Genomic DNA, 26,611 nt, shown 5'->3' with positions numbered 1-26,611 from the left:
GAAGACAGACCAGATTATAATAATTCCTTGTGTCATCTGATCACTAGGTTGTACAACTTTGTTCCAAAAAGGCCATGTTCAGCATCGCAACTCAAGCATTCTGTCTATGTTTCAACTCCTTTTTTCTTTGACAGGGAGGTAAAAATGACTGTACATAATTTACTGTAAATCTCTTGGTCGCAATGCAATATTCTTTGTCGAACTGGGTCTGTATGAGTCATTTATTGAGAAGCAAAATAGAACTACTGACAAAGTTTCATTACTTCTGACAAAAAGAGACTCAAGGCTACTCCCCATCTTGTTTCAGGGTACTCCACACGCTACTTATTGTGTCCTTCAGGCTGACATGATGTTTATGAATTCGTTCATCTTACAAAAAAAATACTAAATGCTATTCTGTTCAACTGTTAAATCCTAGGATACTACATAAGCAGTAGTGGTCTTGGCCATAGCTGCCCATTCCGGAGTCCATGTAAGTTGTGCAGGGAGGTGGGAAGTTCACCTTGTCATGCAACAGGGAGGTTTCTGAACCCCATCCTGGCCATCCCCAAAAGGCTGCACTTGGACCAGGGGCAGCAGTGGGGAGCAGGCTGTAGGAAGGGTCGGTTGCCCAGGCAGGACAGGCATGCTTCAGCTGTGGGATACTTGTGCTTAAACCACTAATTGTGTCTCATGCAATCAATCCACAATGTATCCACAGTTAATACTCCCCAGAATACTACCCCTTCATTTACCCCTTACCACTTACAATAGCTTTCTAGCCCAGAATTGCGGGATACTGCAAGTGTGGTTTGAGTTTGTTTATTAGAAGCAAAAAGGCTGTTTGGTTCTTTAGATAAACTGGAAAAAAACAGTGACCAAAAATTGCTTTTACATAGAAATTAAATACGGGGTAAACAGCATTCAACTGTAGCACTGTATTTTGAGGAGCGGGAAGTGTGGACTGGAGCAAAGATTCAGAGCAGTGCCTAGGGGAAAGCTGCTGTATCTGATACAGATACAAATATGTACATGAAATCAGCAGTGCTTCATTTAAGAATCAAGTCTGCATTTTTGAGTGATGCAGTGAATTTTTCACTGTAAAAGAAAAACACTCTACCTATCCAAGCTATTCATGTGTACACACTCAGAACAGCCAACTAAAATAGAAAATGTTTAGCTGCCACAAATAGGTACATAATGGGAAGTTCTTAATTAACATCAGATTATCTTAAAGCAATAATGAATGTCTTGTTTATTTTTTTATGTATTGGAATGGAAGGGATATATTCTGAAGGCTATTAAGAGAAAGATGGTGCTTGCCTGATTCCTAAGGTAATGTTCTCTTTTGCTGGGGTGATGTGGGTGCTGATTGAAGTACATGAGCATTCCCACTAGAGGGGGGTCCACTCAGCCTAGGTTGTAATGCATTTTGGATTTTTTTTTTTCGTAAGTTCAGCATGAGGGGAGCCTCATGTTGTCCCACATCTTGTTTCAGTCCTTTATGTTGTGTATCTAATGGTGTCAGCAGTTGTCTCTTACTTAGCTTAACTGTCTTTTATACAAGGAGGGGAAAATTCACATGAATGGACTAATGTACTAGTGCACTGTTAAACACAGTAGTAACAAAGAATACAGAGCATGTTTCATTGTATCATCTGCAAAGTGAGGACAGTTATTTATCACAGAAGTGGTGTGATCATTCTTGGAAAAGTAGAAGCAGCTTTATCAGACCTGTTCAATAACATTTTTAATTAGAATTGTTATCTATGTTCACTCTAACCCATTTTACTGTCTCTGTGAGCCTTACATTTCTAAGCATAAAAGAAAATATTTCTATATGTGAAAGAGACTCAGAGTATGTTAAAATACCTGAAACTTCTCTTCTACTCTTTGATGTCACAGTTCGTTCTTCCTCTCAGTTTCTTGGTGGAACGAAGGATTGGGTTTTGCACATGTGTTGGTCATTTTTTTGATCATGTTAATTAATGTGTTTTGGAGCTGTGGCAGTTGTGAGCATTCTCTTGGACCTGAGCAGGAGCTTCCTTATCAGAGCCCAAGTGTTAACAATATGCCTGTGCTCTGCAGTGAGGGCCCTGGCATGTGAGGTGGCCTTTCTGCAGGTGAGGAGAGTGCAGAGCCCAAACTAAAGCTTTGCCCAAACTCTGCAGAGTTGATGCATGATTTCCATGCCGTCCCATCCATGTCATGCTTCTGTGGGGCAGGGGAAAGGCAGCCCTGGACAGGCTGTCCACCCAGCTGGGACCCTTGGGAAGGAGAGGGAGGAGGAAAGGACAGCAGGGCAAGGGAGACAGAGTGTACTGGGGCTGGCAAGGCATCAGCAACGCTGGTAGATTCAAGGAGGAAGTCAGAGAAGGATGCTGTGGCACAAAGAAGGCTCCATTTTTTCCCAAATGAATCTCCACAATAGAAATGTAGCGCAGTAATAAGCATCCACTCTCTATAGCTATGTGAAAGGTAGAACAACTGAGGGTGTAGCCAGGTGGAGGTCAGCCTCTTCTCCCAGTCAGCAAGTGACAGGACAGAAGGATATAGCCTCAAGGTCTGCCAAGGGAAGTTCAAGTTGGACATCATGAAGAATTTCTTCACTCAAAGGGTGGTCAGATATTGGAATGGGCTGCTCAGGAAGGTGGTGGAATCACCATTCCTGGAAGTGTTCAAGAAACAACTGGACATGGCACTTGGTTCTATGGTCTGGTTGACATGGTTGTGTTCCATCAAAGGTTGGACTTGATGATCTTAGCCTTTATGATTTTATGATTAATGGGACTGGAGATACCATTTGTGATATGTGACTCTGTAATACTGGATAGAGAAAACTGAGCGAGTTTGGAAAAGTTTTGGGGTCTATCTAGTGGTGGTAGCTGGAATCTGTACCAAAACAGTAAGCCTAGTGAAAATGAGCATTCACACTTCAGATGTGTAGCACATTAACCCTAACCAAGATGCTTCTGATAGTGGAATGACTTTTTTCAGAAACCACCTGAGCATCTGCGTAGGGCACTGTATTGTGACAAGCAATCATACAGTTATTTCCAATCCAATGGTTGATTATTCTTTTTGGCCCTGGGCAAGTCACTTAACCCTCTGTCTGTTTCTTCATCTGTAAAATATATTATGGATATTTATCAGTTTCACCAGGACTGATTGTTTAATATTTATAAAGTGCCTAAAGGATTAGAAGCTTAATATAAGGAGCTAATATGTATCATATCATTTCAGATTGATTTTATTTACTTGGATTTTTTTTCCTTCCTCCTATTGAATGAGATGCTATTTTGTAGCCTCTTACTGCCATTCCTCATTAGCTGGACAGGTCACAATTGGCTAACTCCAGGTTCAGTTTCTTCATTTATTCCTAGCTCCTATGAATGCTTTATCTCCCTCCTGCTTTTTTTTTTTTTTCTCCTTCCTTTTTAAATTTAGAGATGAAGAAATACCATATGTTGCTAGATCATGACATAAATATATTTAAGTGCTGCCATCATTGTTAGTTTATCAGCCTTTCCATTATAAACCCTCTTGTTCAGGGGTTTATAACTCTGGCATTATAACATGCTTCAGGGTGAAACTTCACATTCATTTTTTTTTCCCTTTTGATTTGCTTTAAATCCTTCACTCTTCTTAAGTTAAACTGGAGATTAGATACATTAGTTATAGTTATACTAGTTGTATAAATTATAATGCAGCAGTAGGCATTCTAAATAGGATGTAAATCAGAGAAACAGAGAATTTTCTAGTTGTTAAACTGTGAGCCTGAGAGTAGAGATCTGGGATTCTTTCCATGAGTGTGTCCCTGGTTTGGCACATAACTACTGAAAAATGGTTTAACCTTTTTCTGCCTGACTCTTCTCTCTGTATATTGGGATGATGACATTTCTGACTTCACTGGTGTATTGGGAAGCTTAATTAATTAGAATTCATAAAAGACCAAGATTCTCAGGTGAAAGGCGCCAAAGTGTGAAGTATTTTTAAGGAGTCTAATGAAAAATCGGTGCACCTGCTTTCCTATGTCTGTTCCTGGTGTCACAGATCAGTGCCTATCAACTCTGGAGCTGTACAGTGTGTGGCAGCCAGCAAGGGTTTTGATCTGGAGCACCACTCGATGACCTGGCAGCTTGCTTTTCTCAGGCTTTCACACATTCACTGTATCTCTCAGCCAGTTGTTCGCAGCCTTTACCTGGGGAGCTTATGTTCCCTGAATTCTAGTTTTCAAACAGTTCTCTAGCGCAAGACAGGACAGGAGCCTACAACCAAGACCTTGGCTGCAGAGTTTCCCTTTGGTGCTGTTCCACTTGGTGCTGGTACAGAAGTACCCAGTCTGCTTAGAAGGTAACAGAAGGAGGTCAGCTGTTTCCAGCTTTTTTTTTGCAGGGACTTAACATGGCAGATCATTCTGGTTGTGCTTAGGCAGCTTTTTGGTGTAGTCAAAACTCTGTATGGAGAAAAATGTTTCAGCTGTAGTACAGTAAATTCTGGGATGCTGACAGGTACTCTTTATGTCATTCAGGTGGAGAAGCCCTGTTTGTGTCATGAGGGATGCTCTCCGAGTTTCCTCACTTGAGGATGTCTATTGTCAGCTGTTAGATTTGCATACCCTATCATGTGCAGGGTTGATCCAGTCTGGCACCTTCATTTACAGATCTCTTCTTTGCCTGGGCTGTGGTGATGTGCTCAGGAGAGAGAGGTTCTTGGTGGTGGCTAAATTTGAAATTATCTTTCTCCTTATAATTTCAGGTTGAAGTCTTGGCCTCCGAGGATGCTACATTTGGACACAAGGTGTGTAGTTTGGTGCAGTTTTGTTATATAGGTCCCAACAATATGAACTGTTGACAATTTTCAATCTGAGAATTGAGGATCCTGTGACTTGCATCCATCAATTCAGAAACTTTACCTTGTGTGTGGTAATCTGAGAATGGCCCACAGGCTGTCTTAATCCTTGTCTTGGTATAAAACCTGAGCAAGTTTTACTTGAAACCCACATGGAAACATGCAAGGTCATCTTAGCAGTAGTTTTTCAGATTGGACTTGCCCAAATGCTGAATTTGTTCTTGTTGATTTGCAGCTAAGAAATTGTACTTCTTGTCTGCTTGGCAGTCTGCTGAGTAAGCCACTTTCTTCAGGTCCTTTCCCACAAAGCATCTTGAGTAGAAAGTAATTAATTGAACAGCTGCATCACCCTGTGTTCAATTGTAGATCAGCCTGTGGCAGGCAATAGTGTGTGTTGGAGACAACTTCAGATCTGCCCAGCTACATGGATGGGCTGTGTCCTACTCAGTGCTCAAGCTTCTTTGGCCAGTGAGCGTTGTGGTGATGACCACTGTTTAAACTGAGCACTAATAGCAGATGATTTTAATCAGGGCAGATTGTGTGTAGGCTATATGCAGTTAGCCAGGAAGAGAGTGGATGGGGAAGGGAAAAAGGAGATTGTAGGAACAGTAGGCTAAATCATGGCAATGCAGAGTTTCCTGCTGCTGAAGGCCTATATGCTGTGATGCTACTGCAGGTGAAAAATAAGCAGTGCTGTTACTATTAAGGTAAAAAGGAAAAGCAAGGAAATATTAAATAAGTTATCCAGGTTTATTTGGAATACAATAAGCAGAATTAACCAGCAGGGGAAAAAAACAAAAGCTTTAAAAGTACATAAATATTCATGATGCCGGAATCTGCATTATGTCTATATTGTATATTTTTATGTTGATATGTGATAAGTGATTTCAATAAATTATTAGAAAACAAACAGAGCTACTCTGGTATTATTTGAAGTATATAATGTATGGTAGTCTGCAGTATTTTCTGATTTTTTATTTAATACCAGCAAGCATGCAGAATATTCATTGAATATTTAATAAACCTGGAGGGTCAGCTCTTGTGAGCTCATCTCCATAATCCTTCAGACTAGGTGGGTAAATAGAAATATTACTGATGATTATTGTCGCCAGTCACTCTTGGAGCTAAAAAAAAGCACTGTGGAGGAGGCTTCTAAGTTTTTTTCATGGCTAGATTTACAAGGGGTGTTTATGTCTTGTCATTCTGATGGACATCCTTTGAAACTCCTTTTTATTACAAAAACTTTTAAGAGTTTTCTGTTGCTAAGCTTCAGTTTTACAAAACTGAACCAGTACTGTTGCCAGCTCTGAACATCAGTGTCCAGAGTCCCAAGCATCTTTTGTCTTAATATTAATCTTCAGAACCATCAGGATCTTTGAAACTCTCTTATAATAGTAGGTCTGTGATATATAGTGAACTGTGTATGTCTAGGAATGTCATCTGCTTTTTAACAATCAAGAAGAAAGCTAAATACATCATCCAAAACTTGTTAATTCCAGAACTTATTTTTGCTGTCTATTTAGAGATGCTGCAGAAGCACTTTCTTGCCTTCTCTCCTTTAAGAGATGCTTTCTTTACTGTCTGTCTCAATGACAAATAAATGCTAGTGTCTCTGTTACATTAACAGATGAGTTGGCATGCCAGCAGAGAATGTGTATAAGCAAAATTTTTAAAATGAAAAATAGTACATTTTATAAATTAGAAAGTTGAATACCAGATAACACAGTTGAGAAGGATGTAAGGTTAAAGATTTGCATCATGCAATACTTTCCTTGGTACCTGCTTTTAAGCCTGAATTTTCCTTCAGGGCTATTGTAGACTGTTGAGGGGAGCTATCTTTTTCGGGTTTGGGTGTAGCATATGTCTCAGCTTGAAACATTGTAGGGCCCCTCTGTATGCAAGAGCAGAAGCATAGTTTGCTGCAGGGGATGACTCTTCTTTTGATTGCATCCATTCCACCTATCCTTAGATGCCACTTAGTTTTAGGCTGTTGACAGGCTGTGTTGCCTGTAGATACATACAAGAATAGTGTCTTTTTAAAAAGGATATTTGTAGACTACTGAAAGAATGTACAATGTCATTTGTTATTCTTAAATTCTCTGTGATTTCAGTCTCATGGTAAATATGCATACTGGCAGCAAATGGGGCTGTTTCCCAGGAAAAGGTTCTGAATGAGACGTCAGAACATTGTTCAGCTTCACTGTAGTTATCGTTGGCAAAGTGAAGATCTGGCTGATGTAGTGTGCCTCTTGAATGGTTGAATCTTGGATGATGATCATCATCCTTGCGTTTGTAGAAATCAGCTACAGGATGCTTTTGATGCAAGTTATGTGTATTGATTTAGACAAAATAATTGTTATTTTAGAAAATAAAATGAGAACAAAAAAACATTGTGTCAAACTGTCAAAATACCCAGGGAAAACGCACCTTGAAGTACCAAATCCTATCTTCACTCCTTAAGCGTGGAACAGATGCAAATTGCAAACCATTAATAGTAGTCCTTAAAAATGTTTCTTTCTCCTCAAATTTTTAATAATTAAACAGTCTTCCCCAAACAAATGTGGGATTAGAGTAAAAATTGCATTTTAATATGAATTTCTTATTTTCATTTTGTACATAAGTGAGACGAATACTGTTTAAAAGGCTATAAAAATCTAAGCACATTTTCAATCAGTTTTTCAAAAAGTTGTAATTTGATGAGTATAAATATGTACAGATTTGATTGCATTGCTGTCCAAAGCTTTCTTTTGGTTGAATAGAAGGAAGTAAGCCCATTCAGCTTTCTGTGCAACTAATTTTACAGGAGGAAGCTGTTGGTGTGCTGTAACAGCTTTTTCAAAGATGGTACACGGGGTGTTCAGTTTAATTTACACATTTATTTGTGTGTGTGCTTGAATGCATGTTTTTAAAGTAAAAAAAAAATCTTCCAGCTTTTAACTGGTTATTTGTTTCAATACTTAGAAGGGTTGTGATATACACATGGTTACTTATGGAGAGATGGAAGGGGAATGACCATGTTGTCAATCATGAACAGCTGATAGGTGATCTCGGACAGGCTTAGCAGTTATGCTTGGTTTGTTCAAATCCTGCTGAGGATAAACTTACATATATAATAAGTTCCTTCAAAACCATAGTTGTCAAGAAAGTAACGTAGAGTAAGAGTGAATAGATGGAGTGATATCTGCCCAAGTCTGCAGTCAACACACAGGAATGTATTTCAGTGTTGGAAACTCTTTGAGTCACATTAATCTTACTAAAGCCTAATGATGACGTGTAAAATACTAACAGTGCCAATTTATTTTGTGTTTATTTTAGCTGAGTAGGAAGTTATATTTTAGCAGATGGGACCAGTGTTCGCAGATGGCAGAGAAAATAGGAGGAATACAAAGATGTGAAAAAGAAAGAGAAAAAAAAAAGGTGCCCAGGGCAGAAGGTAAAATGTTTAACCATTTTGAATGATGCTGATTTAAAGACCAAGGCAATGAACAAATAAAAATAGGAGTGTGGGAGTTTTTTAAATCCTCCTAAGAGATTCAGATGCTCAATTTCCATTAGAACCTTTTTATCCCTGAGGTAGAATTGAAAATCTTAGTCTGAAAGGTTGGTTATTATATAAAGATTTAACCCACATTTTATTGTCTTAGGAGCTGCATGTTGGCATCAGTTGGAATTACGGTGTCAAATGCAGTAGCACACGCTTCATACAGGCTGCAAATGGTGTCTGGCCCTATCTAGAGAATAGGATGCCTGACTTTTTATATATCTGTGCTCGGTTTACTCTCCCTCCCTTCCTTTCCCTAAGGCTTTTACTGTCAGCATCCACCTGACCCAAATAACGTAGGGTAGGGGAGGCTTCATTCAGTTAAGCCTGGTGAGATCACCTCATGCACGTGTCCCAGCCTGTCTGTGGACCTGTGGAGTGCCATAAGCCGTGTTGGCAGCGCTGGCCACGGAGCCCGCCCTCCGCAGCTAATGCCGAGGTGCAGTGATCCCAGCTTAGTGCTGCATTAATATAAATAAGTTTGTTAATGGCAGTCCAGCAGCTACATGTCAGAAGGCTCACAAGTTTGTGCAACAGGAAAAGAGACACTTCTGTTCCCACAGTGGGGGAGCTCCACCAAGAACAGGACTCTCTTATTTGGTAGTGAGCTTTAATCCTTCTATTGTGTGTCGTTTTAAGCTGTGTTGTGATGTAATTGGCTTAATCATTACTATTATGTAGCTTTGCACAAGTTAAGATTGTAATTTGGCATATGGAAATAAATGGCAACTGGATTAGTGATTTGCAGGTGTCATTTAAAAACGGGGCAGGAAACAAAGCCTTCCATATTTTGCAAGTGGCATGTTTGCTAATGTACAGAGGCAGAATTAAGCACACAACTGCATCTCACGCTGGCTTGAAGTAGGAGCAAGCTTCACCTGTTCTTTCTGGGACTGTGTGCTGCTGGGGTTGGGGAAAAAGAATCTCATTCCTGATGGATGTGTTCACTGTAGGAGTGATTTTATATTTCCTTTGTGGAAGACAAATACAGGAGTAAAGCTTTCTCTTTGATCAAGAAATCAGCATAATGGAGAGACAGCTCTATCTAAGAAATACAGCAAGGGTGGTATTTCTAATGTGGATGTGTCTGTATGGTAGAGCTTCCAGCATTGTTCTTGTAACTAGCTGTATTTTTATTTTATGACACAACATAAAGTGATGACCTTGTCTCCATAATTTAGTAACTCTGGAAGTTGTTTAGAGAGTCTATTCCTAAGTCTTTTAAAGTATGTGCTGCTGGATTGCATTTTTAAAATGTTCTTTCTCCAATATAGGGTGTACATGTTTTTAGGAATCAAATGTGCTTAGGACTAAAATATATTTCCTCCCAAACATACTACTTTTACTTGAGTTTATTAAGCTGCTTTTTGGGTTGTTTTGGTGGGGGAGTGTTGGACAGAGTGGGGAGGTTCATGCTTTCAGGGGAGGGGTTTTGCTTTCCTCCACCTTGTAGATGCTGCATTATTACAACAATCAGCACATCATGGTGCATCTTCTGTAGTCTATTTATTTTCATTTTCCAGATAGCAGAAGTTCAAATCCCGAGGGTAAATTGAGCTACACAGTGTAGCTATGTGTCAGCTTCCTGGTTTGAAGCATAGGACATCAAAGGGAATACATTTGGTGGCTGACTGTGAGTTATGACTGTGCAAACCTAGATGGAAACTGTTGTTCTTGCAATATCTGTAACAGAACCCTTGAGCTATGAGATGGAGATGGCATGAGATAAAATTGAGAAACATGTTCTCAAGAGATGTTTTTCTTCCTTTTTTCTTTTTTTTTTTTTTCATATATTAGCATGATTGCAATAAAATAGTACTTCTCGGAAAGAGGAAGAAAATAACCAATTGAAAGAGAAGAAAAAAGCAGACATAAAAAATTGTTCTCTTCTAACGTTCGCCTTGATTAAGACAGCTTTCTTTTGTTGAAGACTGTAAGCAGCCTTTGCTCCTGCCATCTGGTGGTTGCTAATAACAGTTGCATCTTCAAAGCCAAATTAAATTGTTTTAAAGCCAATTAATCCTTTTCAGAAGAGAATATTTTCAAGGGTCAGAATTATCTCTGTCTTGATGTGTTGACACTTGGATTGTCTGTATGTGCTTAGTATATGGGAAAATATAGAGAAATGAGTCCTCATTTACATCTGTCTTTGCACTGTTGACTTAGATAGGAACCTGGGAGTTGTAAATAAGTTTTTGGATTTGTTTTAGCTTAGAAAAAATAGATATTCATATTAACCTCCAGTAAATTCTGTTCTGCTACTCATAGGAGAGTTTGGATTGCACATTTTCCCAGTTCTGTTTTTCACTTCTTTGAGGACTTGTTTCACCTGAGGTATTCAGATGACTAAAAGGATTTTCTAACCTCTTTTCTTTGACTCATTGTTAAAATTGTGTTTTGGGGTTGCTGAAGTCTCCTGAGTGCCCTCTGTGCTGGGTTTTTTCCAAGGGTAGAGAATGGCACTACAGCAGGGAACAAGGTGCTCTTTTTATATTCTTAGGGACCCCTTACAGATGTATCAAAGTATTTTGAAGTACTTACGACCAAGTAGCAGCAACTTGGACAGGTTTCTTTCTGAACAATCTGTGTATATCACTGCTATGTTGTTTATGACAGTCCAGGAAAACATAAAATTGAGAAATTGTGATCATGATTTACAAATTTCGTCTCCATAATCAATAATTTTTCATGTCTGGTACATTTAGTCTCAACAAATTCCTCTGTGGTTTGTGGGTTTTTTTCCCCAATTAGTTTTATACAAATAAAGAGGCACACCAAGAGATTTATGGGCATAAGTTCGTCTCCATCCATCAAACGGCCTTAACTGTGGTCCAGCTTTGTCCTGAGTGCTGCAGGCAGTAGAGGAGTATATCTAACCACCTTGAATACGGAGAATGATTCCAAACAGTATCCACTTGTGATGTCCTGCTCCTCACGACTGTGTCCCACTTCCCATATGGAGAGAATTTTAAAGCTTTCTGAAATGATGGAAAAAAGTGCAGGCTTCCTGGAAATTGTGATGCCTCCTTGTGCAGTGGAGGTGGGTCTGGACAATTCCATAACAGTCCTTCATAAAGACAAAAAGACAAAATTATACACAGAATAGGAGGGAAAAAAACAAAAAACAAACCTATGAAGCTATGATAGCTGAGAATCTGATACTTGTCAGAAAGTCAAGATTGGCTGGATAAATGATGTATTAAGAGTGAGTTCTCTCCTCCTTCTGCCCCATGCCCACACTCCTGTAGTCTCCGGAAAGACAAGCCAAGGTGAGTCTTTCGGAAGAGCCTGTCTTCTGTGGCAGTGTCCCTGTGTGTGTACAGCATGTCAGGCTTTCTTGGATATTTCCTTTTCTTCTCTTGCCAGTGATCCAAGCTAGCCATAAATACATGTTTAATGTTCCTTTTCAGCATGAAGCATCTCATGGTGCTTGCAGAATAAATACTGATGGCCTCGGGGTTAGGCTTAGGCAGTTTACATGGGTATGTGGTAACGTTTATTTTACAACGCTCCCAAGCACTGTGTGGCAAGCTGGAGTGAGCACAGATGGTAAACGTGCCTTCCTCAGCACCCTTGAACATCGTTGGCCTGTGGTTGGCCCCGTGCCCTGCAACCAGCTGGGATTAGTGCTAAGAAAACGTAAACTGCTCTTTCTTCTTACATCATCTTTACTTTTGGACATACACAAATGTGATGAACAGCCTTCCTCTCCAGCACTGCATGGTTTAGGTTATCAAGGTGTGGCCACATTTTGGATTTTGATACGAATTTAAAGCTCCTGTTGCCTTTCTGAGAGTACTAATGTGGAGTTTTCAGAAGGTGTGTATGCAATTCAAAGCAACTGTAAGGTATTTTTAAAAGTGATGTCTGTAAGTAGGAATCATGGAATGGTTTGGGTTGGAAGGAACTTTAAAGATCATCTAGTTTCAACCCTCCTATCATGGACAGGAACACCTTCCAATTACATCAGATTGCTCAGAGCTCCATCCAAGCTGGCCTTGAACACCTCCAGGAATGGGACATCCACAGTCTTTCTGGGGAACTTGTTCCAGTGCTTCTCCACTCTCACAGTAAAGGCTTGGCAATTAATTTTACTCTTTGGGCAGTCCTATTCCCATTTAGATTGCCACTATATTAAAATGAAGTGCTGCAACATTGTACCATCCAGTTTTTGTGGTGGCACCAGCAGCAGCAGCAGGAGCAGCAATCCATATTCCCCCCTGCTGCTTTTATGGAGAGGCAGTCTGTAGTATGGTTTTTCCTTTCCAGAATTCATAGCAATGCCAGAAGAGTGCAAAATTTGGTACTACTTTCAAATTTGGTACTACTTGGTGGGAATATGCATCTCCTCAAGGGTTTGAACCCACCATTTAACACCAGTCACTACATCGCAGCGACTTAAGTTACTACCAGAGAAAAAGAATTTATTTTCTCAGTCTGCCTTCTGTTACTCATTAAATTTTAACTGGTGGGTGCACTCAGGCAGCCTGAGTCTGGTGTGCCTGAGCTGTCTGGCTGGGTGTGCTGCTCAGCATCCTCCCTCACTCAGCTGCCTCCTGTTGACATGTAAACGGAGGTGATGCTTGCCTGATCAGGCGGGTCCTTTACAGTTCCGTGTGGCCCCTTTGATTTACACTGCTGGTTTGAACTTGGAGGGAGTATCAGATTTACCAAGTCGTCTAATAATCAGAACACAAATTTTGCTTGTAAATACCTGCACATTTTAAATAAATGTTGAGGCAGGTGGTCTCTTTGTTTAGGGGTGGGAAGAGAGCAGCTCAGAATATTTGCAAATAGTTTGCTGCTCCTCCTTGATGGAGAGAGCAAGTTAGACCAGATTTCTTTTCTGTAAATTCTACCTGATTGTACAACTGGTGGGACCAGAACTGTGCCCTCCAGGAACTAACGTCACCTTGCCAGAGAACACATGCTCCCATTCAGCTTGGGACTTAAAACAACAGAAACCCCACAAATATTTATTTTTTTATAAAGCTACTGTTAATGTGTTTGCCTTTGGTTGTTTTTTTTTTTTTAATAGCATACTTTTTTAGAAGCATGAAATACAGATGTAGGAAAAGATTCCGATTTTTGCTACATGGCTGCTTTCCCTGATTTCAGAATTGGCTTGTTAAAACTATTGCTACGTTTGAGGAATAGGAATTGCAGAGAGAAGCGTGAGAAAGTTGTTGGGTAGACAGATGTGATTTAGGTTTTCATTTCCCCTGTTTTTTTTCCTGAGACAAGGACAGGTGTGTATCATCGTTCAGAGCTATGCTTTGCTGGAAAAAGTGCTGTTGACATACTGCAGATTTCAAGAGGAAAAAACAATGACAATAATGCAGAATCTGGGGCTTTTTACTGAACATATATTTCTTTTACAGAAGACATAATTTTTTAACTTTGAAGCTTCAATTATTTCAGTTTGCTTTTTAAGAATGTCTTTTTGTGGGACCGGGTTTTCTAGTGAATTGGGATATTGATGGATAATTCTGTTAGATTAGGATGACACTGGGAAATCATGTTTTTCAAGGTCATTCCTTTGATTTTCTTGGTGAACAGTTAATTATACAGGGTCTTCTTATATTTTCTTATATAGGAGGATCAAGATTACAGATCATTTTGGCATGATTTTCATACTGTTGCAATGCTTTACATTGTTTTATACTATACACATATAAACTGTTGTGACAGATTTCTAGTATAACAATCATTTTGTGTGTTTTTTGATTTCACTACTAAATCCTTGCTGCTGCATGAAATAGACAACAAATTTACAGTCTCTTTATTAAAACTTACCTTTTTAATCTGAAGCAAAATAAGCATTATTTGTACCGTTCAGTTTAACGTGACTGTCTGTTTTGATTCCATCATCCATTTCCACCCCCCCCTTATCAAGATGTGTTTGAATCTCCCCAAGCATCCTGCAAAACTTCCTCACGGTGTTATTCCTTGTGTCAGAACTGATGTACCGATTACCTTGTACATGTAGTCTATATCTAGGGTGGTTTTACAACTTCAGTCCTTGTGCAAGGGCTGTGCTCCGATGGAGGGATGTACACCTTAAAATCATCTCTGGGTAGACCAGTTAGAATACATGCTTAATGTAAAAATTAATAAATGTATTTTAAGAAGTGAGTTAACTGCTGTTTATGAAGGAAAGCAATGAAGTGAATCATGTGGAACTGGTTTTTGTTGCATTGAAGTAACTAAATACCATTATAGCACATATGATTCTGCAAATGCTTTACAGTAATGTAGGTATGGCTGTTTATATGCTTATTAACTTGTAGGTTTTTTTTAGCTGTGGTGTGTGCAGAATGATGCCAAGGTCAAAGTTGTTGAGCTTTTCTGAGTAGTACTGAGGGAAAGAATTACATTAGGTAAAGCATTGGGGTTTTTAAAATAACTTCTTTTTTTTTTTTTTTTTTTTTTTTAACTAGCAGTATTGTGGAAGATGATCTTGAAGGAGAAATTGGGGGTTGCTGGGTTTGGAAACAGCATGGAATTAAGGAAATAGGATTAGAACTGCAGTCTTGGTAGAACAAATGTTGAAGGTGATCACAGTACTCTTAGGATCCTGCATGTTGTCTGGCTAGTTATAGAGGGGGTTGAAAAGTGAGAAGAAGTTCAGACTTGATACAGTGAGAAAGGGGAAGCTAATGGGGCACATTAAAAATGCAAGCTGACCTAGATATACTGTTGAATGGTGCCATGTGGTGTGCAGCTTTATATGGCAGGCAGCAGTGCCTTGTTGACCAGAATAAAAGCTAAAAAAGCTGGTGATAATACTGCATTGTTTACAGCTTGAAAGAGAAGATAGAAAAATTGGGCTGTCCTGTTCTATTTCAAAGGTGACCTCAAGAAAAACAAGTTTTTCAACATAAAAGCAGCTATTGATTTCTGTTAAATGTATACAATATTTTTTTTTAAAAAAAATTACAGAAATCACTTTTGAGGAATGGTCAAGGTGCATGCCTCATTGCCACAAATGTGCCTGCTTTCTGCTCTCCTGTTAAAGCTGCGTGTACACAGAACCCTGGGAGAAGGAAGAAAAGTTAGTACTATGCTAAGAGCTAGTTGATCAGAGCCAAATTCCATCTGGAATATGATGATATTCAGAATGGAAAAGGGTGGCAGAATCCGGCCATTAATTTTATGGTACTTAACTTCCAGATTAACTTTGAAGAAGTGTTTTAGGAGGTGTGAAAGTATCTGAAAATGTTAGTATTATATTATTTTTCAGATAATATTAAAATAACTTTTAACTACTGTTTGAAACTTGGTGGTAAGTTATTCATTTTAGTACTGAGACAATTTCAACTTGGAATTATTATCTTATTTATTTATAAATACCAACAAAAGCTTACAGAGGAAATGTTGACATACCTCTCCACCTATCTCCCACCCCATCCTCCTGCCTTGCATCTGCCTTAGCTCTCCCTGAACTGTGTAAATGCAGCATATATGATTGGTAAATTATATATTTTTATAAGACTAGGTGGTTTTAAATTGATTTTTTTTTCCTAGGGCTGTATGTTATAATGCATTTTCAGTTGGTAGAATAATAATAAAAAAGGCTTGTATGTACCTGTGATGCATTTGATTCCTCCCTGCAGTGACTCATTGTGGATCTCTTACAGCTAAGTGCTTGTTCCTTGTGATCAGAGGAAAATGCTACACACCTTCTGCTTCGTGCCTATTAAATTCAAGTTTCTATTGTAGGCAGCATTACACAGCTATCTCTGAGAATTAAAGGGGGAAAAATATGAAGAGCAGTAAGTGAAGTGAAAATTCAAAAAGCCACTTTGTTCGTCCTCAACCCTAATTCTGATTTTTAAGGCATTTCTGTTCTCATGCTTGCTTCTTCCAAATTTACAAATTTTTCTTTTATTCAGAGCCCCAACCTTTGGTACCGTGTTGAAATTAATGACCATAATGGCACTTGCTCTTTTCTGTCTCCTGGAACCTAAATGATGGATACCAACCTTTTTAATTCTGTTACGTTAAACATAACGTACAGTTCCTTTGTCCAGACCAGTGTTTTGAGTTGAAGAAGGGATTGTTTTCTCCAATTTTGCTACCATTTTTCCCCCTCACCTTTTTCATTCCCTGAGGGACTGGTCTGGAGAACAAAGTGTCCGTGTCCCAGGGAACAGAAATAGATTGTTCCATTCATAATTTAGTGATCTATTTCTGTTTGGCAAAGTTAAGCACATGCTTAACTTCAGGTCTATGATTAAATCTCACTGACTCCAGTATGACTTAAATGCTTTGCGAAACTGTGACTTTTATTCCTATTTCACATCACATCGTTCCTTCCATCTCATTGCTCTTTTTTTTTTCTTTCCCTCCCTCCCCTCCTCTGCCATGCTGCAAGTTGACTGTGCTTAGTGTCAGCAGTTTATGTTCTGCATGTTTAATGAAGGCCACAGCTCAGCTCAGCATAGCCCTTCCCCTTACGCTTACAGAATTTTGATAAATGAGATTTCTTCGTGTGGAGAGTCAAGAAGAGGCTTTGATGGGAAAAGGCAGGGCATGAAATCAGCAGGTGTCAGGGTGTGCAAATCATAGGCATTTTAAACCAAAAACAAAATAAAGTAGTTGTTATGACTAACTGTCTTCAAAATGTGTAGCTTCCTATGAAGCACAAAAAGGATTTAACAATACACCAGCAAAACAAAAGTAGATTTGGAAAGCAGTAATCTGAACCAACGTGTTCCTACCTTCCTTCTTGCTCTGTTTTCCCTGTGCCTACCACCTGAATTGTCAAAGTATGCTATATATAGTCAATTGGATTACAATAATCATTGCTGAGTTTAGCACGTGGAAGTGTGTTTCAGTTGTGGTTTATATCCTGTGTTGATCCAAACCCTGAGAAAAATCTATTTTATGCCCACTCAGGTTATTGACTGCAATAGAGGGAACTAGTGGTAGATAAAAAGAAAGTGCCAGTAGATATTGAAAGAAATCTTCTCAACTAGGGTGCATTTCTATGATCCTTCGTCCTTTCCCATTTATATGTTCATTTTTCTGCTCACTACATTCTGCCCTCCCACCTGTATTCCACCTTTTCAGGCTTTCTCCTTCATGCAGATTTAGCTTGTTCAGTGACTTCCTATTGTGCTGTGTAATTTTAAAAAAAATGGTTTTGTGTGCTAGCATGTGCCAGCAAGGTATTGGATTGTTGAAATAACATCAAATTCTTCACTGAAGATTATAATCTGACATAAATGATTCAAGGGTAGAAATGGATCCTCCATACCTAAAACTGGAGCTGTTTTATTACCTTAACTAGCATTCCATAGAAGTTTCTGCAGCTGTAGTGGATTAGCAGTGTGTTGTTTTTATTGGAGAGATGTAGAGAAAGGACAGTTGGTATGGTTATAGTAATTAATAAATAACCTAGTTAATTACTCTGTTGGCTCTCCACTATGTTCAGAGATTAAGTTAAATCAATTTGTGCTTGCTTCTATTAAAATACTCAAAACTGTAATTTTATACGTGCACACAGAAATATAAAATATATATACACAAAGCTGTAAAGCTGTATATTTAAATAGATATGTAAAATTTTATTTCTTATGTATCTATGTTTAGTTACGTAGGCTTTTTTCTCCTTTTTTGTCAGGATTTTTGCATGGCTTCAAAAGAGATAGTTGCTGATCTTGTAATTTTTTCCTAAGTTGGTTCATATCATACCTGGGCACTAAATCTTCCTGTAATGTCTGCAAAAAATTTATCAGGATTTTCTGCTCCCCTGCAATTGCTCTCCTTCCCTCCTGTCAGCCAGGTGCTGATGGGGCTTTCCACAGCTGGGAGAAGCTCAGTGTGACTGTAGCACTCCTCCCTGCAGAAAATCGGCAGCCCCAGGTACTCCAGCTCCTTCTGGACCATCATTTTGTGTGTTTGATTTTTGTGCCAAAATGGAAGTCACAAGTTTAAGGTCAAAATACAGGAACAGAGTATCGTGTGGATCACACACACACACACATTGTGGCACAGGCCCAATTGCTAGTAGTGATGTGCACAACTATTTGGTTTGTAAATTACTTAGTCCACCACTCTTTCATTGGCTTTACCGGGCAGTCAGCATTTTTTGAAGTAACTAGTGAGCTCTCAAGATTTGTTTCAGACACTTTTTTCTCACAGCAAGTGAGAGTTGGGCTAAAAATAATCTTGGATAGGACTGTGCAGAGAATCAAGTTGGTACTCCATGGCCCAGAAAGAGAAGTATGGGGCAAATCCCTCTCTGATTTCAGAGGGATTGAGCTAGGACTTGAGGATACACTAAAATGCATCTTTCCTAGGAAGGACTGTGTGCCCTTGTTTGTCTGGGCTGTGCCTATAGTGTTTTGGGATTACTGGAGAGAAGCTGTGCAGGAGTAACGTGCTATGATCGTATCGCCATCAGATTTGAAATACAAGGTCTTAGTAAAACAAAGAAAACCAGTGTTAAAAGGTAAAAAATGTGTCCTTTCCATATTTGAGAGTTTAAATCCTGTTAATTTTGCCTTAAATTGTAGGGAGTTGGATAAAGACGGTTACATATTTTAAATCCCTGATCACTAAATCCCCCAGTAAGTGAAGCCAAAGAAGTTTTATTTTTTTGCTCCTTGCCACTTATTTCCTACAGACCAGACAGAATGAAATCTTCAGGCTAGAATAGAAATGTTTCAAAAGTATGTAATAAAGTCTTTCTGCAGTAATTTCTAAAATATTGGATTATCTTGTGAAATAATTAAAAGTAATTAAAAACAACAGCTTATATGGCAGCACCTGGTTCTTTTTTTTTCCTACTGCAGCTATTACCATTTTTTCTTGTTGATCTTTACTGTGAATATATGTTTTGCCAAAGAGCATTGCTCACTAAGATTTAGAGTTAGTTTATGATATTTTACATTGAGCTAAAGTAATTATGCTTTAAACTATGACAGGGTAATTTAGAGATTGCATTCCATACATACCCCCTTTCACTGTGTTCTGGCAAAGACCATACTTCTGCTAAACCTGATGAAATACACATTTCAAACCCCAAACATGCACGCACTTAAGAAACAACCCTACCAAGAATAATGCCTGTCACGTCATGGTCTTGGCCGGGACATGGGTGCCTTACCTTTACATCCTCACAATGCCTGCTGTGGCATTGTGGGGATGTGCTGTGCAGAGCTGCAGCAGTAACCTCATTCCTGGGGGAGCGCTGGTCTAGCCACTCACTCCCCTGCTCCATGGGCTGGGTGCCACAGCTCCACCCTGGGCCAGTGCCACCCTGGGCAGGATGCTTCTGCTTAACCATAAATATTTCAAGAGCCCTCAGTTATAGGGCTTTCCAAAATACAGAGTTATGTGGAGCCTAAAATCTACCCAGAACTAGGTGCCGTGGTGTACTAAATCTGAAATGATCTTCCAGTTGGACTCAGATGACTGATGTACTTCAGCAGAGGAGAAGAGTTTGCCTTCTCACTTTGCTACTGGCACATCTTTAAGGTGTGGAGGGGAAAAAAAGGCCTGTCAGGGCAGGATAGATTTCCAGATCTTTCTCTGGTTAGAATTGTCCCTTATTTTAGTCTTGCACTTCCAATTTTGCTCTGCAAAGTTACTTGAGTTCAGCATGTTCTAATTTAAAAGTGAAAGATGGTTTTTGCTACACTCAAATACATGAGACCATTGCACTGTGGTCTCCTTGCATACTTCAGCAAGCCTGGAATGTCTCACTCCAGGGCTTGCTTCTCTCAAGGCTCATCTCTCTGTGTTTTGATATAGAGATGAAAGGTGCAGAAAAGGGCTGGTGTTGAATGGAAGTTCATTGTCTCGATCTTTGATTTATCCCCTTATCTAGATGTAGACTATCTTACATTTAAATATTTTAGTAACTTAGGGGAAAGAACTGTGAAGTAATATGTTTTTCTAAATTTAATTTTCGAAATGCCAACAAGCTCAGTACATTCTGGGACATGTAACCTCAAAGCACAGAGAGTCTGAGTGAGCCACTTGACTATGTAAATTGATCAAACACCAGTCAGTAGATTGAAGTGTACATATTTGCATATGTACACTTGTATATGACACTTGGTCTAGAAGAGAGTGGATTTGCTTTGCTGGAAAGATGTTCAGTAAAAGCGAATACGACCATTTTGACATCTAGGCTAATCAGTTTAAGAGCAGGTTGCCGTGTTTCTGTAATTGGTTTTGCCCCCTTGTCACTTCAGTATTAAAAAAAAAAACTAGGCAAGAGGCCCCAAATAACCGGAAATAAGGCTCAAATGCAATGTTATCTGTTATTATTTCAAAGTTACAGCTCCCTACTGTGCAGTAAAGTTTGTGTTAGGAGGTGTAAGTAGAAAAGCTAGGTTCGGTTTCTGTCAATTTTAAGATTTCTTTATGCATGCACTCTGAATTTTTGTGTGCTCGTTGAGAACATCTTGCAAAAGGCTTGTGTACATATGAAGTTCTGACAGCGTATCTGTAGAGCCGTACGTGCTCAATTGGAAGTAATAAAATCAAAGTTTTTCTATACCTTGGGTCCATTTTGTGCATACTAGCAGCATGGATAGCAGTAATAGTAAACTCTTTGGTGAAAATAAAATAAGCCTGAGATTGTCACTGTAGGTTGCTCACAGCTCTGCTTGTTGCTTATGTGTCACTGCTGAGCTATAAGAAAGAGCATAATAAATTTAGGAGGAGTGTTGCGGGTGCCAGTCTTCAGTTTCAAAAGGGCTGCGCAAACGTCTGGTGCTCAGCGCCTTCGTCCCAGAGGTGGCATCTGCCATAGCTGAGCAAAGGGGAAACGTTCCCTTTTTCAAGTCATTGTGTAACAATGGAAAGACAGTTTCTTAAAGTGAATTTTGAAAGTTAGTTACGCATTGAATTATTCAAAATTATAATATAGTATTTCTGGGTTTCAAAATGCTTTATAATAATTCATATTTATGTTTATGCGGTAAATTGATATGAAGGAATTATTTGTAAAGGGATTGCAAATGGTTTCTATTCTTACATATGATCTTGCAAATCAGAAAGGAAGCAATAATTTAAAACAGAAGTTGTTTTAAAGTGCATATATATTAGCAGTTTTATTTTGTATTGGATCTTGTCATTCCAGACTTAAAAAGGCTTTTTAATACCTGGAACCAGTCAGTGGGGAAATTATCAGGTAGATGATGTGATGAGCAGATGTCTAATTCCAAAATACTATTTCGACATTATCCAGGTTTTGGAATATTTTTCAGGGAGAGAGTCATAAGCAGTTTTAATAATTAATTTAGAGAAAGCACTTTTTGCAACCATTTTTGGACACAGTTACTTTATTAATTTGTCTCATTTCTTTATCATTCTTTATAGAAGAAAACCATGACATTTAACTAACCTGTCTTTGGGATGATGTAAGTTATTCAATAATGTGGATTTGAAAGTCCTAGATAACTGAAGATTATATCATTTCCGTGATATCATACATATACTAAGAAATGTAATAAGCACATGTGCCTGCTTTCATTCATGCACATATAGCAAGGGAATGAGAACAGCTATGCATGGAACTGATTGCTTCCCACATATTTAGACTTAATTTTTGCGATAAGGGAGCTCTAATCCCATTTTTGAGACCATGTATGTTTTTCTTACAATCCTCCAAGCAGTAACTAAAATGCAGAGTATTATACTCTGTAATAAGAACTCAACTGTATTTTCTGTTGGAAAATATTTCTCGGAAAATGCCATTCCTTTGGAGACACTTGTATCCCCATGGTATAGGTGTGGTTATGCTGAAAGATCCATGGAAAAAATAAGGCATCATTCCTGTTTGAATCCAGGAAGCGTAGGAAGTCTTTTACATTATAAGAGGTTCCTAACTTTCCTCTCAGATTTAAGGATTTTGTCTCTGGAACATAATGCATGTTTTCCTCCCTATGCTCCCACCCTCCAGGAAAGAAGAGGGAAATGGGAAAACAGCATTCTAGGGAAGGCAATTATCATCTCATCTTTGTCTTGGTACTCCTGTTTCTCTCTCGAAAAGTAGTGACTGAGTGTTGCTACGACATTACATCTGTGCAATTTATCAAAGCTTATGGGATTTTTACTTGGGTTACAGAAGGCTCATTAGTCGTCAAGTCAATTGAACATAGGTCATAATTATTACAGTATTAGAGCGTTCTTGAAAAAGATAAATAAGTGTTAGGGCTGTGAGATCTATTGGAATAAAAGTATTTTAATAAAAATGTCAGTATTTCAACATCCTTCAAGATCCACAAAACAAACGTGAACCTGACTTTCAAATAAATTATAGTACTGCAATTGACGATGAAAGTTCAGTGATAAAAGGATACTGCTGCCCAATTCTTGAAACATAAACCAGTGCAATCTTGAAGGAAGGCACTGTATTTCTGTTTCTCTAGGGCTGTCCTTAATAAGAACGTAAAGAGTTTGCATCCAGGAGAGAGACCTGAATGTGTGACTAAACTCTGCAAATCTGTACAATTTCAACAGTCTTTAGGTCCCAGTTTAAAGAGTAGTAGCTTACGGTTCTCTACTAACCACTTGCTCCAGAGAATACATCTTCCCATCAGTTCTTGGATTTGTCTTACATGCTTTTTCTGCAGACCGTTCTTTTGCATTCAGACATCATGACAGTGTCCACTGTGAGCAGACTAATGTTCAGAGAAGCTAAGACTAATTTACAGAATTCTCCATCATCATATAGATGATCACCGTATAGAGCTGAGGTTGGTGTTAAACCCATGCTTCTCCTGCCCCCTCGTTTTCTGCTGTGTCTCTGACTATCTTGTTGTATAGTTTATGTTTCTCTGTCTTTACAGTTTTGCAGACAGGCATTGTCCAGGACTATGAAAATTGTGTCTCATAATGTGCAAGGCAGCTGCAGCATGTCACATTTGCACTTGTAAACATCAACACAGAAATTCCCTAGCTGAGTAAAAATTTGCATGCGGCTTGCAGGCATTAAAAGACTGCATCTGTAGGAAATCTTGGTAGAACTTAATCCATTTGTTGCTTACAGAATCCTGATCATGAATGAAAGGAAATAATGTTCCTGAATTTCAGTTCCAAGCAATGTAGATTTAAAAGGGGTTTTTTAAGCTGTTATTTTGTTCCAGGTGTTGGTGAAGTTTTCATAGGATGTTCTTCCACCTGAAATTCTGGAACCTTTCCTTAAAAGCTGCAGTTTGCAGAGCCTTTCATATTTCCTGTAAAATTACTTATTAACATGATTTTGGATTTTGGTATTAGATGAATTGTCCTTTTCTAAAAATATGAACTGCAGTATGTGTCTGGGTGTACCATCAAGCAGGCAATATCCAAAACTTAGGCCACAGTTTTGATGTTACTGTTTGATGCTTTTTATTTGCTCCCTTGTAAGAGCTGAGAGCAGTCCCAGTATAATATAATGTTGTAGAATTTGAGTTGTGTGATTTTAAGAATCATCTCTGCATTCTTTACATTAGTTGTCTATCAGGAAGTCCTTTGACAGATGATACTGCAGAAGGTGTTAACTACTCCTAGCTACTTACCAGAAGTTACAAACCTCCTAATACATGTAGATATATTTGCAGTAGTCCAGACAGTTGTCATTTAAACCATGGGACTCAGTTTGACGTTCAGTATATGGGTGTAAGTTTACATTCTCTTATCATGATTTTTCTGTAAAAGCAGCAAAGCAGTGAGGTAGACAGATACAAGAGCCCTAACCTTCATCGTTCAACCATAGCAGTTTGTCAGGTACTGTAGTTATAGGACAAACTGGAAAAGACTAAATTTAGATTTGATGTTAGGAAGAAATTCTTTACTGTGATGGTGTTGAGACACTGGAACAGGTTGCCCAGAGAAGCTGTGGATGCTCCATCTCTGGAAGTGTTCAAAGCCACGTTGGATGGGGCTTTGAGTAACCTGGTCTAGTGGAAGGTGTCCCTGTCCATGGCGTGGGGGCTGGAACTAGGTGATCTCTGAGGTCCCTTCCAACCCAAACCATTCTGTGATTCTAACCTGCACCATCAAGGTCTTTCGAAATAGGACTGTAGATACCTTTGCCCCTGGAGGTGAAACAAATTGTTAACAAGGCTGTTCACACTTCAAAATAAGTCACCACTTCCTGGGAGGGCTTTGTACTACAGGCTGTCAAATCCTACAGCTTTTGGCTTTTTTTCTCTTTCCACTGAGAAATTAAGGAAACTTGTGTACCTCTGGAAAACTGTATTTGATCTTAGCCTGCCTCTTCATAGAGAAGTTGTTAATTTTATAAAGCTGGATGCTTGTGTTTGGGAAAAAAGAAAGATAAAAAGGAAGAAGAAAAGCAGAACAAATTCATTTCTTTGCACAGGGTGATGTGGAAGGGCAGTGTTCATATGTCTTGTTCGGGGACACGCACTATGCCTTTAGACTGTAGGAATGAAGAAACCTCAATACCTCTTGAACACTTATGAGCAGTAAATGCAGTGCAGAAAGAAAAGCAGTGTCTGTAGGGTTTTATAAAGGTTCCTGTAACAGCATTTAACTTGGTGGTTTTTTTGGTGTAACCTGTTATGACCTAGCTGACTGGCCTTCATTCACTTAGCTGGGATTTGTACAGAACAGGAGTGAAATCAGCAATAGCAGGAGAGAAATTAAAATTTTTTTCAAGTCTTTCTATCAGTTGAGAGCCATGATTTAAAGCCAATTTTTAATGGTGTTTTTTTTCTTTTTTTTTGTCAACTGGCTTTGCCCCAAGTCACATCGTTTTCAGTGAATCTGTTGAGAGTAACACAGTACCTAGCATTATAAAAGGTAATAAGCTGGAATTTGGAAAGCGTCCTCCATCTATTTGTATGAAGTAAGCATCTTGGAAGGCGATGCAACATAGTAACACTGGAATTATAAAACAGTGAAAATTTTATTTGTATGACTACTCTATGCCATTTTTTCTTTTAACCAAATGTTCAAATGAGAAATGAGTTAAGATGAAGGGTACAAGTGGTAGATCTTTTGTTCTGTAGCTCTTAGCAGAAGCAGGCTTTGGCCCTGTAGTGGCACAGATGAAAAAAGTAGCACAGAAATCTGAATAGTTACCACATCTTTGTGAACACTCGGGTCCGTTCAGGGGACAGAAGCACAGATCCTCCACCAGTATTTCCACTGTGAAACAGTCTCAAGCCTTGCTTTGCCCTTCTCACTTGTGCTGTGGCTGCAGCAGCAGCTTGTATGTGGAAAATCAGTAGTGTATATCTTTCGGAAGACATGGGGGTAAGGAAGGTATTTCTCTTTGTCCTATCCACAAGCTGTTATTCTTCACCCCCCAGCTTTGTGACAGGGGTTTAATACCAAGTTGTTCCCACAGCTTCACTGTATGGAGCAGTGCTGGTACACAGAAATATAATAGGATGTTATACAAAAATAATTCAACAAATAAAGAAAACCGCTCTATCTTCTTCAGCTCCATTTTGGAAAGCAAGGATCACCACTGATTAAATGTATCTGGTATTAAATCTGCCAATGAAACATAAATTATGCTGGGGTAGAAATTTGAAAGTGGTTTAGAGAAAACAAGGGTGCAAAAAGATTAGTAAGAAGATGAAACATTAAATGCTATTTTAAAATTATGATGTGTTCTAGCTAAAATAATGTATAAGCTCTCAAGTATTTAGTACAAGGACATGAAAGCAACTCCCTCCCATTAGACTAAAATAGGTACATAGCTTGCCTAAACTTTACTTCCAGAAAGTCCTAGTTTTTTGGTATTATGTGCTATTTTACCTATACTAGGTAAAATCTGTAGCTATGCACACTGCTAACCAAACAGCAGGAATGCACTGTTCTAATGGTCTGGTTATATGTCTTAACTGCTCTTTTTCTTTAGTAACGTTTCATTCTCTGTTTGGGGCTGAACTAGAAAATACACTAACCTGAGTCTGCTACCAGTGATGACAACAGCACAAATTTAGTACAACTCGCTTAAAATTTCAAACAAGATAGTTTGGCTGTTAGATTTCAGAAGGCTTTCCAAGTTTGTAATGCATTTGAAAATTTCAACTGTGCTGATGTAATACTATGGAAAATCTTTTGGATTCAATTCATATCCTGATTTCCCAGGGCATTATTCATGCCCTCAAGTTCTGACTGTTGAGAGGATCGCAGACTGTAGAGCTGATACACTCCTGCCCTGTAGGGGAAGCAGATGCCAGGAGCACACATAGGCTTGGGATGGTCCCACCACCATCTGTGGGTAGCTCCTCCATCAGAACATGGCTCTGAATC

General features: G+C 38.9%; 1 protein-coding gene across 4 annotated transcripts in view; it reads left to right on the top strand.

The window, feature by feature from the left end:
• The window catches only part of ARID1B (AT-rich interaction domain 1B), a 326,152-nt gene that overhangs the window by 176,719 nt on the left and 122,822 nt on the right, over window positions 1-26,611 (top strand). For 2 of the 4 annotated variants that reach the window (XM_088052482.1, XM_088052481.1), the window contains exon 5: window positions 4,738-4,779. The exons of the other annotated variants lie outside the window; for them this stretch is intronic. In XM_088052482.1, coding sequence (XP_087908608.1) covers window positions 4,738-4,779 — 42 coding nt within the window. The remainder of the gene's footprint in view (window positions 1-4,737; window positions 4,780-26,611) is intronic. 4 annotated transcript variants of the gene reach the window in all.

The sequence above is a fragment of the Pseudopodoces humilis genome, chromosome 3 (assembly GCF_049639895.1).
Source record: "Pseudopodoces humilis isolate 2021_Gansu_Grassland_sample_001 chromosome 3, ASM4963989v1, whole genome shotgun sequence".
Taxonomy (NCBI): domain Eukaryota; kingdom Metazoa; phylum Chordata; class Aves; order Passeriformes; family Paridae; genus Pseudopodoces; species Pseudopodoces humilis.
Note: the sequence above shows the minus strand (reverse complement) of the source record. Positions and strands in the feature narration are given on the sequence as shown.